This window comes from Cnephaeus nilssonii, assembly GCF_951640355.1.
Source record: "Cnephaeus nilssonii genome assembly, chromosome: 2".
Classification (NCBI taxonomy): Eukaryota; Metazoa; Chordata; class Mammalia; order Chiroptera; family Vespertilionidae; genus Cnephaeus; species Cnephaeus nilssonii.
In genome coordinates, this window is record NC_137073.1 from 17,069,569 (window position 1) to 17,084,113 (window position 14,545).

Genomic DNA, 14,545 nt, shown 5'->3' on the forward strand with positions numbered 1-14,545 from the left:
ATCGTGGAGCTGCAAGCCTTTACATCTTTGTCCATTTCTGCATTTTTTCCATTAATGTACATCTGTTATTTTCATCATACAAGGTCTTTTTAAAAACTGTAAAACATACTTAGAGACTTTCAGGGTGGAAAGGGTCTTGAAAGAGGATTTAGCCTGATTTTCTGGGTCCCTGGATACTCGCTAGTTTGTGTACTTACCACACCATACACACATTAAATGAACTTTTGAAATTTCTCTTTTTTCTTTAAGACACAAAGGCACATAGAGGTTCTAAGGTTATTCCAAACTAAAGGTGAAGTTGGCCTTTAAATACAGAGAGAATACTGAATGCTCTAACACCCGAAACTGTCCTCATTTCACAAGGTATCCTTGTGGATAGCCAGCAGGAGCTGAGGGCCCACAGGAAGCACTCCCGTCTCTCACCCTGTTTCTTTGCAAGCATTAACCCCCTCCTCATTTTCATAGTCCCTTCATAACAGGCTGAAGCCCTGATACGTGGCACCTCTGTTCCCTCCCCAACTTGTTTCCAAGATTTTGCTCGTCAGTCTCTCACCCCCGACCCCTCCCCCGCACCTGCCCCATGGGTAGAGCCGAAAAATCATCTGGGGTCTTCCCATGCTGTGGATGGGGGTGGTCCAGCAGGGTCCTTGGCATTTGGGTGCATGTTCCAGCACTCAGCTAGGGTCACAGTTGGCTGCCATTTGCCGAGGGTGCGCAAGGGTCTCTTCCCATTCTGCTCTGCACCAGGCAAGACAGGCCCTGCAGGTCCTCAGCCAGCCACAGGAAGTCAAGATCAGAGCCACAGACACTACTTGATCTGGCCACAGGGTTCCCACAACCAGCCCCCACTCGCAACAAGGGCATTTTCATTAGAAGCCAGATGCAACAGGGGCTTCCGCAAAGCCATAGAACCCCCAGGAAGACGTTCCTGCAGAGAACAGGCATGCTGCTGTCACTTGGGGTTAGTTGGCACACCTCAGTTCTGGGGAACACACAGGACAGGGCAGCCTCAGTGCTGCACACCTCCACCTGTGCTGCCAGCCTAGCTGTCAAGAGCAAAGGCCATTTTTCCCCTTTAACCCCATTTCCCCCATCTCTACCCCTTTTAATGCCAGTAAGTTCATTTAGGATGTTTTGCAGTGATAGAAAAGAAACTCTGTTCCAAGTTCAACTTTGAATTATTCTGTCAAAGTAAACTGGGAGGATGAGGCGGTGGGAGTTTAGACCAGGATTGAAAGCCTGTTCTGCCACTTGGCTAAGGTTCTTAGAGCTCTCGTGGCTTCAGTTTTCCCATCTATAAAAGGAGACTAATTAAAAGTCCTACATCATAGCACTGCATGAGAACAGCATGGAACAGGCACTTGATGGGCCCAGCTATCAGACCAGGAAGAGGACAGCCTCCTTCAGCACCAGGCGGGACCTGAGAAGTGAGCTGGGGCTCTTGGCTGTGTGTATGTGGGGGCGGGTTGTCGGCAGTGTTGGACCAGCTAGATCTGGCTGGGTATGCTTGTCCTACGAGAGCTCTGGAAGCTGGCCTAGAAGGTGAAAACCATCTTTAAACTAGGCGGCCCCATTCTCCAGTGAATACGCAGAACAGAGCACAATGGGGCTGGGAGGAGGACCCACATAATGTATTAAGGGAGAACCGGTCACATGCCCTGGAACCTGAGTTGTGTAGAAAGGTGAAAATATATACAGCAATTGAGTGACAAAACAGTGGAGCGTCAAGAACTGGCATGAAGGCCACCACCACCCAGCAATAAGGAACAGTCACACTTCTGGATAAAATATTCTAGAACCCAGTGATTTCAGCAGCTGCCCCATGACTCCAGATGACTAAACTGGACAAGGACTCTATACCTCTTCCCTCAGCCACTCAGGAGACCGTGGATATAAAGAGGCATGTCTACCTCAAAGTAGGGCAACCAAGACTGGCCTGTATCCTGGAACATGGCCACTTGGGGCTGGCGCAGAGGCAGCCCTGGACCCTTACCTGGGAGGATGGCAAGGCCAGTCAAATCCCCAGGCTTCCTCATGGGTTGGGGAGGTCTGGAGATGGAGTCAGGCATCCATCCTATGAAACTGTGGATCTTCAAAGGTAACACCCAACTCACCCCATTGCCTTTTTTAAAAATTTATTTTTATTGATTTCAGAAAGGGAGAGGGAGAGAGAAACATAAATGATGAGAATAATTGATTGGCTGCCTCTTGCACGACCCCTACTGGGGGATCGAGCCCACACCTGGGCATGTGCACTGACTGGGAATCGAATCGTGGCCTCCTGGTTCATAGGTCAATGCTCAACCACTTAGCCACACCAGTCAGGCACCCCATTTCCTTGTTAACACCACTGGAATGTAGGAAAAGCCCCCATCACCTACATTTAGAAAGTGTAGCAAGGTTGGAGGGGAAGGCTGGAGTATGCAATGCCATAAGCCACTGCAGCTTCCCCTGCAGTGGTTAAAAAGTGTCCCTCAAATTCTAGTCCAACCAGAACCTCAGGATGTGACCTTATTTGGAAACAGGGACATTGTACTAGTAGATGTAATTAGTTAAGATGAGGTCATTCAGGGGGGCCAGTAAATACAATCACTATATCCTTGGAAGAGGAGGGGACAGACACAGGGAGAAGGCCGCAGGGTCTGTGGGCCACATCGGAAGTGGAAGAGGCACAGGAGTTCTTCTGGCCCCCAGAAGACACCAGTGCTGTAGACACCTGGACTTTGGACTTGTGGCCACCTGGACTGACAGGATTAATTCCTGTTGTTGTAAGCCAGCCAATGTGTGGTCATTTATACAGCAGCCCTAGAACCGAATACAGCTGGCCTTGTGCCCAGCATTCCACCTGAAATGTCCCCTGCTGTGTCCTCACACCAGGCCCAGGGGAGCAGAGTCCATGTGAAGATGCCTTAAGGCCAGCGTTTCTGGCTCTAGCAGCTTCATGAACTGTGCATGGTAGTCAGGCTTTGGCCCCTGGGAACTCCTGGAGCCTCGAGGGTCTGGGTAGTGGCTACACCCCCTTGGTGTAGCTATGTGGCTATTTCTCCCCATTGTGGGTCCTCTGGTGTTTGTGGAGGTCGGTGCCCCGGCGGAAGCCCTGGCCACAGGCTGGGCATGTGTAGGGCTTCTCGCCTGTGTGCGTCCTGCGGTGGGCGCTGAAGTGTGAGCTGTTGCTGAAGCGTTTTCCACACTCGGCACACACATAAGGCCGCTCCCCGGTGTGTGTCCGGCGGTGGATGACCAGGCTGGAGCTCTGGCTGAAGCGCTTCCCACACTCGGCACACTGGTAGGGCTTCTCGCCCGTGTGGACCCGCTGGTGGGTGCTGAAGTTGGAGCGGTCGCTGAAGCCCTTCCCACACACGGGACACTGGTACGGTCGCTCCCCGGTGTGCGTGCGCTGGTGCTTGGTCAAGTGGGACGTCTTGCTAAAGCCTTTGCCGCATTCGGGGCACGTGTATGGCTTTGCCACCCTGCAGGGCCCCCCTCTTTCCAGAAGTTGCTCAGATTTGGTCAACCCCCTGACAGGGGCCGGCTTGTGACCTGGGGCTGGGGGGCTGGGACCCCTGCACCGAGCCGACAGCACTCGGTCCCATTCTGTTCTCATCTGTGTGTCCTCTCCATCCTTAAACTGCATTCCGAGGCCTGAGACAGAGAAAGCAGAGTTCCTTAGGAGGAGGGGAGCTTCTGATAAGAAGGCAAAGGCTGAGTGGGCAGCCCTTCTGAGGAAAATGGAGAGCAATGCTCTTCAAATCCCCCTCAAAACACAAGCATGTCAGCCAGACCCTGACGTGAGGTGCTAACACCACGGCCAGAGGCTGTTATAAACACACAGCAACTTGTTTAATCCTTGTAATGCCTATGAGGTGGGTGCTGTTACTGTCCCATTTTATGGACAAGGAAACTGAGGCACAGGGAAGTTAGGGAACTTACCAGAGTCACTTAGCTGGTAAGTTAAGAGGCCCAGGAGTCTGTCTCTGGAGTCTGGGCTCCTAACCTCTAGGCCAGGGGCAGTGTGCACCTCAGGCAACACTTAACAATGTCTGGAGACATCTTGGTGGTTATGTCTAGGGCCTGGAGTGTTGCAACTGGCATCTAGTGGGTGGAGGCCAAGGATGCTGATGTATAGTCTCTGGTACACAGATGGCCCCACAACAGAAGACGACCCGGCCCTCATGTCAATAGCGCGCAGGGAGAGAGACCCTGCTCTAGGTTGTTCTGTTTAAAGCAGGACCAAAAGGCCTGGTGACCCAGAGCCTCAGCCTCCCGCTCATGTACTTGGGGGCAGCCCCTGAATCCTCTGCAGACCCAAGTACAAGAGTGACCACCGTGGTGACACAGCACAGAATAAAAGGATCCTGGAACGGACCTTGGCTCTATCCCTCCAAGTTGTGTGACTTTGGTCAAGTGCTTTATTCTGCTTCCTTGTCTAAGACATAAGGCAAACTCCACCTGGGGGACCTTGAGCATGAGGCATGCTGGGGCATTGGGGCTGGGGGTTTGGGGAGCTGGGGAGCAGATGTCTTCAAGCAGAACCCCCTGAAAAGCTCACAGTGGGGGCACACTGAACCAACAAGGAGGGACAGAACCTTCTGTCACCCTGAGATATGTCCGCTCTAAGACCCAGAAGCCAAACATGGGCTTCAGTTCACATTTACTGAGCCTCAATCCTCACATGTGTACAATTAAGATGTAACCACCTCACTGGTCTGTTGTGAGATTGTTTTTTGTTTTGTTAATCCTCACCTGAGGATATTTTTCCCATTGATTTTTAGGGAGCGTGGAAGAGAGAGGAAAAGACAGAGAGAACACATCGATTGGTTGCCTCCTGCACGAGCCCTGACCAGGGCCCAGGCCAGGGAGGAGCCTACAACTGAGGTATGTGCCTTTGACCGGAATCGAACCCAGGACCCTTTGGTCCATAGGCCAACGCTCTATCCACTGAGCAAAACTGGTTAGAGCTGTTGTGAGAATTTTTAAAAAGGAATTGAAACTGGCAGTCCTTCAAAAGGTTACATAGTCACATGACCCAGCAATCCATCCCCAGGTGTAGGTTCAAGAGAGTAAGTGCTGACAGGGTGACACTCGGGGACTCTCTGATCCAGCTCACGCTTGGCCTGGCTCCTTGCCCTCCTTTCTCCCTTGGGAACTAGTTTCACTTTTGCTCCTGCGGGCAGTATGTGGTCCCAGACTGATCTGGTATGACTCTCCATCTCCACTGAGGATTTCTGCTGGAGCCCCAAACCTTTCTCAAGGTCACTATCTCCCCTTGCTTTTCCCTTGGGCAGGGGTCAGCACATCTGGACCCATAGGCAGTGCCTATCTCTATAAATAAAGTTTTCTGTTCTTTTGTGGCTGCTTTCATGCCAAGATGGCAGAGACTGTATGGCCCACAAACCTGAACAATTTATTGTTTGTCCCTTTACAGAAAAAGGTCTGCTGACTCCTCTAAGTCCTTGGCTTGAACTACACAAACACAATCACCATGGTTTAAACCCCAGGAGAGGACAGAAGCTAACCTGGGACTTCCGTTTCCTTCTTGCTGACCCTGCCCCCTTGCCACCTGAGCTGGCACCACCAGAGACATCCCTAGGTCGCAAGGCAGCAAGAGCTGGGTCCCGCAGGCCTTCTCCTTACCCCTGCCAGGCAGTCCGATGGGGCCTGGGAGTGGGGAGTCCTGCTTACAGGAGGAGAGAGGGGAGGATGTGAGTGTGGGCTGTATTAGAACCATGGGACTGCAAATCCTTTCCTCGTGAGGGCAAAGGGGCATCAGAAGAATCTATAGAAAAGTGAGATGCTCTGAAAGACAGAGGTTTTGCTTCTGTGCGGACTGTTTCCTCTGAGGGAGAGGAAGTGAGGAAACAGGGCTCACGGCTTTCACTGGCTCTGGGAGGGGAAACCCTGACACCCTGGAGGAGTCTGGAGTTTCATCACAACAGAGACTAAGAGGCCAAGGATTACAACTAAGTGGGAGACAGACATGGAACAGAGAGCATGGAGCTATGGTCCAGCAACAGTGTGCACAGAAAATTAGTGTTCTCCTTCTATGAGGCAGTGGAAAGGTTCATTTTCATTCATTTCACAGATTCTTAGTTTGAAAAAAATGAGGATATAAAGGAAAGTATGTAATGATTATGGCTATGTTGTTGGTTTAAAAGCCAATGTAGATGCCGCTGTTGAAGGTGTTATGTAGATGTGATTAACATTTACAAATCAACTGACTTAAAGCAGATCACCCTCCCCACTGGAGGTGGGCCTCATCTAACCAGGTGAAGGCCTTAAGAGCAAATCCTGAGGTTTTCCAGAGAAGGAATTCTGCCTTAAGACTGCGGCATAGAAATCTTGCCTGAATTTCCAGCCTGCTGCCTTGCCATACAGATTTTGGACTTGCCAGCCTCCACAATCATGTGAGTCAATTTCTTAAAATAAATCTCTTTAGCCCTAGCCGGTTTGGCTCAATGGATAGAGCGTTGGCCTGTGGACTGAAGGGTCCCAGGTTCGATTCCAGTCAAGGGCACATGCCTGGGGTTGTGGGCTTGACCCCCAGTAGGGGGCGTGCAGCTGGCAGCCGATCAATGATTCTCTTTCATCACTGATGTTTCTATCTCTCTCTCCCTCTCTAAAATCAATAAAAATATATTTAAAAAAATAAATCTCTTTATATATACACATCCTGTTAGCTCTGTTTCTCTGCAGAACTCCAACTGATACAAAGCAGCATCTCAACTCCTTTAGAAAACATTTTAGGGAATAAGTGGCAAGACAAGACAAGCAGAAAGAGAAGAGACAGTGTTGAGTGGGGAGCCGGGGCGCTGGTAAGGAGAGGCCATTGATGGCCAAGGCCTTGCCAGGAACAGCTCTGCCCATGGGGGCTGAGGGCAGCACAGAGGCTGAAGGGAAACTGGACCAATTGTATGGGTGCAGGAGTGAAAGAAGGAACTCAGGCCAGCTCTGGGCATCTCCCTGGGATGTGGGTGAGCCACCACACTGTCCCCACTACAGCTGGGCCACTGACAAGACACCAGCAAACCTGGCTTGCAGGCTGTATGCAGCTAGATACCAAGCAAAATTGACAGATAGCACACCTGGCCTACTAAACCAATACCTGGGCATGGGGCTGGTGAATTCCTATTTCTAACATGCTTCCCATGATTCCTCAGGCCACTACAGTTTGAGAACTGCTAGACTGGCTCCTGTAGGCAGTAGGGAGCCAGGGAAGGTGTGAGCGGGGAGGTGGCCTGGGTCTTGGGTCCTGAAGGCAACACACCTGGGGGATGCCAGCTCAGCTACATCCAACATGAGGCAAAGAGCCTCCGCCCCCTAGGACTGGCCCACACCAGACATCATGGTTTCTAATGGGTAGCAGCCAGGGTCTCCCCACATGTTACCTTCACTCTCTGGCAGCATGTCCCAACTTCGGTCCTGCTGAGCTGGGTCCAGACACCCCCACTCCTCCTGGGACAGGTACACGGCCATGTCCTCCAAGGTCACTGGTACCTGAAAGGACACAGTCCACTCAGTCCTACAGGCTGGGCCAGCCTGGTGAGCTGACCTTTCCCTTCCACTCACGGCACAATGGTGGGTCCTGCTTACCTCCCACCACTTTTTCCCTCCCCACGCTTTCCCTCTCCACATGCTGCATACACCTCTCCTCCCAACCTCAGCTCACAGACACGGCAGGATCCTGCTCTTTGGGACAATACTATTGCCATCATGCTCTGTCCTGTTGCTGCAGGGCAGTACAGGGTGGACAGATTTGCTGTGCGGAGCAGCCGGATCCACTGTGTGCTCAGCCACTGGGGCCCATACTCCTTGGCGACACAGGTTAGCATGCCCTACCTCAACTCAAGCCAACCCTCGGACCCAAATGGGGTGACTTGAGGATTTCAGGATGGCTCTAAGCCAGTGGTTCCCAAATCTAGCACCAACTGACCTGGGGAACATGATTAAAACTCAAGCAAAAGTAAATAAATAACATAAATAAAACCCAAGCTTACAAGATCCAGAAGAGACAAATCCAGAAACAGAAAGAGGATCAGTGGTTGCTGGGGGCTGGGGGAGGGGCAATGGGGAGTGACCACTAAAGGGTGTGGGGAATTTTGGGCAGGTGGTGAAAATGTTCTAAAATTGATTGTGGTGATTGCATAACCCTGTAAATATACTAAACATTGTATACTTTAAATAGATGAAATGTATGTATATGAATATTTCAATAAACTTTTATTTAAACAAGCATAAAAGACTATTCCAGGCCATGGCTGGGAGAGGAATCTTTATTTTTACCTAGAGTCCCAAGAGATTCTAACACCCAGTTGAGTTTGAGTGATTGCCCAAGCTCACCATTGGACCCCAGACTCCTACAAACACACCAAATACTCAGGTGGCATCTGAGAAAGAGCAAGACACCTCCTAGTAGGCACAGGTCATTTCAGGGGGGAGTGCCTCAGAAACCCACAGTCCTGTCATGGGAGAGAAGTGTCTCCATAGGGATGCTGCAGACCAGGGATGCCCGCTCACCTGGGACCAGGCTGCAAGGAAGGATGTGGCTGGCGCTGCCATCTCCTGGTGCTGGGAGGTGACTGGGCCTGGGGAAAGAGCAGTCACCAGTGAAGTCCACATAGCCCACCTGTGGGCACAGCAATGAAGGCCAGCACAGGTCCAGCAGCTCCCCACCTGTGCTCAGCTCCCCACCAGGAGCCACATGCACACAGGCCTCAACCTCCCCAACACTCTTTTCCCTTTGCCTCCCTCTCCTATAGGGCTGCTACCTTGAGGGTGGCTACTCACCCCTCTTTGGCCAGAGTGCAGGGTTTCGTTTTTGTCTGCGGCTTAGCTGGGCTGGGGGCTGCTGGCTGGAGTCCCGAACTCCTTCCTCCAGGGACAACTCCTTTGGCTGAGCCTCTGCCTGATGTTTCAAAAACTGTTCCCCCATCTGGTGGGGCACTGCATGGTCAGAGAGTACCTCCTGGCCCTGCACACAGATGGAGAGCGCCAACCAGATCCCAGGTCAGGGGGAGACCCACAAGGTCTCCAACCCCTTGTTGGGCACCCCTGGCCACCCTCACCACCAAGGCGGCCTCGTCATTGTGCTCTTGGCCCGCCACATGCCACACACAGCCCTACCTCCAGCAACAGCCAGGGAGAATGTGAGCTGGGAAGAGGTCAGGTTCCTGGCTTGGACACAAGGAGGCCTGGTCTGCTCCTGAATGAGACTGCAGCCTCTCCCTGTCACATTGCAGCGGTGTCACTGTCACACTCTTACCCTTGTTTCTTGGTGCTCTCAACAAACCCTGGGCCAGAAGGGCCCTGTATCAAATCTCATTTTGGAAGTTGGCATTACTGCATTTGCTACCTTTTTTGAAATCATTTATAGGTGCTCTGGGATAATCTAATTCCTTATTCCAGAGAAGGTGAATTGAACAAACTTGAGTTGCAGTTTATTGAGCTCTGCAATAGCACTTGAGATAAGAAACATTCCCCAGGGAACTGCTAAGACAGCTGGGGAACCCATCTCAGGCTCCCTCTCATCCAACATCCCACACCTCTGACAGGAGACAGTCCTAGAGATTCCAGGGTACACAGTGACAGAGGGAAGCCATGCAGGAACCCCCCAGAACCAGGCTGGAGGGGTTGGAAGGGCATCCGAGTTCTTATTAGTCACCATGACTGCAGGATTTGCTTACTGCACTCAACTCACATGGTGGTCAGGTTTTGGGGGAATGTGTCTGTCCTGCTGGATGCCAGGGAACAGCAGTGTGTGGGCAATGGCACTGCCACAGGAAGAAAGGGACCTGTCAGCATTTGCCAAACATCTAATCTGGGCATGGCACTGAAAAAAGAATTTAAAAAGGCCAAGTGGCTTTTTAATTTTTTTTTCAGAGTTTAGTGACTAAAAGCAGGAGAAATTTGTGAGAGACTTCCCACTCCCCAAATCTGGTTAGGAGGAGGTGGCATGTGCTCTAGAGTTACGCTGTCTATAGAACTTCCCACGATGATGGAAGTGTCCTATAGCCACACTGTCCATATGGCAGTCACTAGTCACGTGTGACGACTGGGCACCTGAAATGTGGCTTGTGTGACTTAGGAATTACATTTTTAATTTTACTTAATTTTAAAAGTCACATGGGGCTGTTGGACAACGCAGCTCTAGAGAGATTGGGGAACATCTGGGGGCGCTAATCAGGGCACCCACCAGCCATGAGCACCTCCCTCTGTTGGGATCTCTTCAACTCCCAAGGCCACACTCGCTTAGAAAGGGCTAGTGGAGCTAGATGTGGTTAATCAACAGGTGGATACCCCTTGGCCAAGGATGAGAAACTTTATAGCTGCCTTCTTCCATTCAAAACGTCTGGTTCTCCCAATGACCCCAGCTGGCCACAGCCCCAGAACCCAAGGAGTCTCCAAACGCAGACCCCAGCAGCAGGGCCCTGAGGACACAGAGCCCCTTTCCTCACCTCAGGGCCAGAATGCCCCCCACCTCACCCTCTGTTTCCTGGGCTCCCGCTGAAGCCCTTCCACGAGGACCACGGCCTCCTCACCACTCTCCGGCTGCCGCTCCCGCACCCGGGCCTGGATCTCCCCCGGCAGCACCATCAGGAACTGCTCCAGCACCAGCAGCTCCAGGATCTGCTCCTTGGTGCGCAGCTCCGGCCGCAGCCAGCGGCAACAGAGCTCCCAGAGGCGGCTCAGGGCCTCCCGGGGGCCGGCCACCTCCTGGTAGCAGAAGAGCCGGAAGAGCTGGCGGAAGGTCTCAGGGCTGGGGTCTTCCATCTTTGGGGAGGGCTCCTCTTCCCAGTGGAAGTCCTCCTCCACCTTCACAATCAGGATCTCATCCTCCTCCAGGGGTGGTGGGGGCTGGAGGCCCCGGGCAGTCGCCATGTTCCCAGTGGGCCTTGCTCCTTCTCAGGCCTCACGGATCAAATCTGTCTCTCCCTATACCCCTGGCCAGCCACTGGGTAGCTGTTTTTTTTTTTTTTTTTCAGGAATCTGTGGACAGAAGATAACATCATTTGGGGTGCACTGGGGCTGGATAAGCGTCTGCACCCATAAGCCCCTGCGTTGGGTCCAGAACTAACTCACCCTCTTTGGCAAAAAGCAAGGGTTGAAATAGATCAACTTATCTCTGCTACTAACTCCCTGCTAGTTCCGGGGCAAACTGCTCTCTGGGCCTGAGTTTCCTCATTTGAAAAGAAAAGACGGTGAAATCATGCACACACAGGTTGCTGAGGGAACTACACGGGATGTTTGGGAAGTTTAGCGCAGTGCCTGGAACCGGTCAGAGGCCGAGAAACGTTGAGTTTTCATTACATTACAGTTGACCCCTTTGGATGGGGTCCCTTTGGAAATATGGTGGGAACCAGAGTCCCCTCTGCCCAGGAGGACGCAGATTCTGTCTCAACCGGACTCGGGATTCGGGCGCGGTGAGTAAGTCCCTCCACGAGCCCCGTAGGGTACCCCGAGTGGACAGTCACCACGGGGGGCCCTCCGGCTCCAGGGCCCTGGGAGGGTGGGGCTCCGGGCGGACTGCCCCGATCTCGGAAAGTGAGCGGTGGCCGAGGCCGGAGCACAGACCAGGGTGCTGGAGCGGGCCGCGGGATGGCAGTTAGAGTCGGGACCCCGCGCCCTCGAACTCACCCGCTGCGCTGTGGACCCTGGAATGTTCGGTGCGCGGGACGGGAGCGGGAACGCGGGCGCTGGGGGCTCGACGGGCTGGCGGGCTTGGGTCGCGGGTGGGGAGGCAGAGGACCCCAACTGCTGAACGCAGCAGACCGGCGCAGGCCATTGGCTGAACGAGCTGTCCAGCTTGGGAACGAGGCAGTGTGGGCAGGTCCACGGGAAGCTTTGGGCGGGGCGTAACGTAGTCCTCGAGCGATTGGCCGAGCTGGCTGTCAAGAACAGTAATTAGCTTGAATAGGCGGGTCTTTGGGAGGTGTTGTGGGTTACGTAGTCCTCGCGCCATTTGTTGAGAGACTGTCAGGCGTTGGCTAGGCCACGTAGGCGGGCCTGCAAGATGCATTTTGGATAATGTAGTTCTGGAACCGCGGGCGAACCGTTATGAGTGTAGGGACGAGGCTGAGGTGAGCCCGCGGTAAGCATTGTGGGTAATTAGTCCCCCCTACCCCGCACCTTCAGTGAGTGCACGCTGGTGCTCGGAGGCTCCGCATCTGGGCCATTTCCCCGTCTCCCTTCCATACCTACCCTCCCACTGTGGAGGGGACTTTGAAAAGTTACTTTTTTACTTATATAGTACTTTGTAGGTACCAGGCTCTATTCTAAGGGCTTTCCTATTATTAACCCGATTCCTCTTTGAAACAACCCTAGGAGGTAGGTAGTGTTACCACTATTTCATAGATGAGAAATCAGAGGCACAGAGAAGTTCAGTGAGGTTGGAAGCCAGACATCTATCCTAGTTCAACCCTTTAATTTAATTTTTTAAAATCCGCATGTGAGGATATGTTGTTTTTTTCATTGATGAGAGAGAGAGAGAGAGAGAGAGAGAGAGAGAGAGAGAGAGAGAAGGGGAGAAGTGGAGAAGGGAGAGGGAGAGAGAAACTGAAGCAAGGTAGCAATCGTCTCAGGTAAAAACTGCTGTATAATTTTTAACCCTGCTGCTCTGGCTTCTGTAATTGTTTGCTTGCTAAAATAATAGATAAGTTATTTTGATTTCCTGAACTTATATAAATCACCCTATTCAATTGTATACTCCATTGATTGTGGTTTTACTGGTCTTTCAAAATCCATTCCCCTGCACCTGGAGACCAGGACAGCACAATTGCTTTAATTGCTTCAGTGGCTTCAGGAAATGTGTTGACTCAGTGACTCCAAGACCTAAAACTATAATTAATCTTTGTAGATAATTAACTTGCTCAATTTAGCTTCTGTAACTGCTTTTTGCAAACCAGTTTCCTCATTCCAAACCTAAAGATGTAATCGGGGTAACTGCTTTTTGCAAACCAGGTTCCTCATTCCAAACCTAAAGATGTAATTGATACTTTTGTGATAGTTGCCTATGTAAGAGAGAGATAGAAACGTCAATGATGAGAGAGAATCACTGATAGGCTGCCTCCTGCACACCCCACACTGGGGATTGAACCCAAAATCTGGGCATGTGCCCTGACTGGGAATTGAACCTTGACCTCCTTGTTCATAAGTTGATGCTCAATCACTGAGCCATGCCAGCTGGGCAAGAATTTGCATTCTTAAAGTATTGAAACCTAGCAAATGTTTTCATAGATAATTTTAAATAAATGAAGTGCTCATTTTTGATCAGGCCCATTGGATACATGCGGTTTCTATTCTAATTTTTAAACATTTATCTATAAAAAATTTTTACTTGAGGTATATCTATAGTAAAGTGTACAAATCTTAAGTGTATGTCTCAAAGAATTTTATGAATCAATACACCTATGTAACCTCCACCCAGATCAAGATATAGGTCATTTTCAATACGTTAGAAGGCTCCCTACACCCTTGTTGAAACCACTGATCTGATATCTATTACCTTAGATTGAGTTTTCCTGTCCTTGAACTCTATAAATAACATCCACACAGTATGATCCCTTTGCTGTCTGGCATCTTTCTCTCGTTGTGTCTGTGAGATTCATCCATGCTGTTGCTTGTATCAGTAGTTGGTTCATTTTTATTGCCAAGAGCATTTCATTGTATGCCCAAAGCCTTTATGCCAAGCATGTCAAACTCAAAGGCTAACATGGGCCAAATAAACAAGGTTTAAGTTTATGTGGGCCACAAAAAAAAAAAAGCTTCAATTTTCATAGAAACATAGGTTTATTTCAATAGAGACATGAATACAAAGGGCTGAAATAAATGAGTCATCGTTAACATAAAATAATAGAACATTTTAATAAAAATTAATATTTTTTCTTGAACATTAACTTACCAGACACTGAATAACTACACAAATAAACCTATTTTTCTTGTTCTCCAAAAGCGAAATATTTCCTATTGCACCAAGAAGTCAGTACAAAACTAATGATGTGGCAATCAGCTGCTAAAATATTCGCTGCTAGTGTTAGTGGAGAGAAATGGTGCGCCTGTGCGTAAGGCGTGTAAGAGAAATGAATACAACACGATTATAGTAATAAGTCATTAGTGAACATTGTGGTTCGTTATTAATAATTATGTATAACAGGATATTGTGCAAATTAAGTTAAGAAATTTTTATGAAAACGTTTCTTACATACCGTTATATTGGCTGGGGCGCAAAAATATTTGTTGTGGGCCACATGCGGTCCACAGGCCGGAGTTTGACATGCTTGCTTTAGGCACTCTCCTCTCACTGAACATTTGCTGTCTCCAGTTTGGGGCTATCATGCATAAAGCTGCTATGAACATTCTTGTCCATGTAATCTGGTGGATGTTTTATTATATCAGGCACGTGGGACTTCATTTTGTGATTTTCTATTTTTTAAAAAAATGCTCCTTATTGTTATTTAATATGACTGTATCATTATGACATGAGCGTGCGTAGTGTACCACACCACACAAAACACCCCACACCTACAAAACAGTCAGAAAAACTGTTCCTTGT

At 50.3% G+C, this 14,545-nt stretch overlaps 1 protein-coding gene across 2 annotated transcripts; it reads right to left on the minus strand.

Annotated features, from left to right (window-relative positions):
* Window positions 1-1,189: 1,189 nt before the first annotated feature.
* ZNF500 (zinc finger protein 500) lies at window positions 1,190-12,462 on the minus strand. Of its 2 annotated transcripts, none has more exons than XM_079760763.1 (6): window positions 11,632-12,462; window positions 10,480-10,983; window positions 8,785-8,968; window positions 8,515-8,582; window positions 7,386-7,494; window positions 1,190-3,642 (listed from the first exon to the last, which is right to left on the minus strand). In XM_079760763.1, the coding sequence occupies exons 2-6, from the start codon at window positions 10,873-10,875 to the stop codon at window positions 3,038-3,040; spliced, it is 1,362 nt and encodes a 453-aa protein (XP_079616889.1). In that variant the 5' UTR covers window positions 10,876-10,983; window positions 11,632-12,462; the 3' UTR covers window positions 1,190-3,037. The 2 variants fall into 2 exon arrangements, with proteins under 2 accessions (XP_079616889.1, XP_079616890.1); XM_079760764.1 differs by having other exon boundaries at window positions 11,628-12,462.
* Window positions 12,463-14,545: the final 2,083 nt, after the last annotated feature.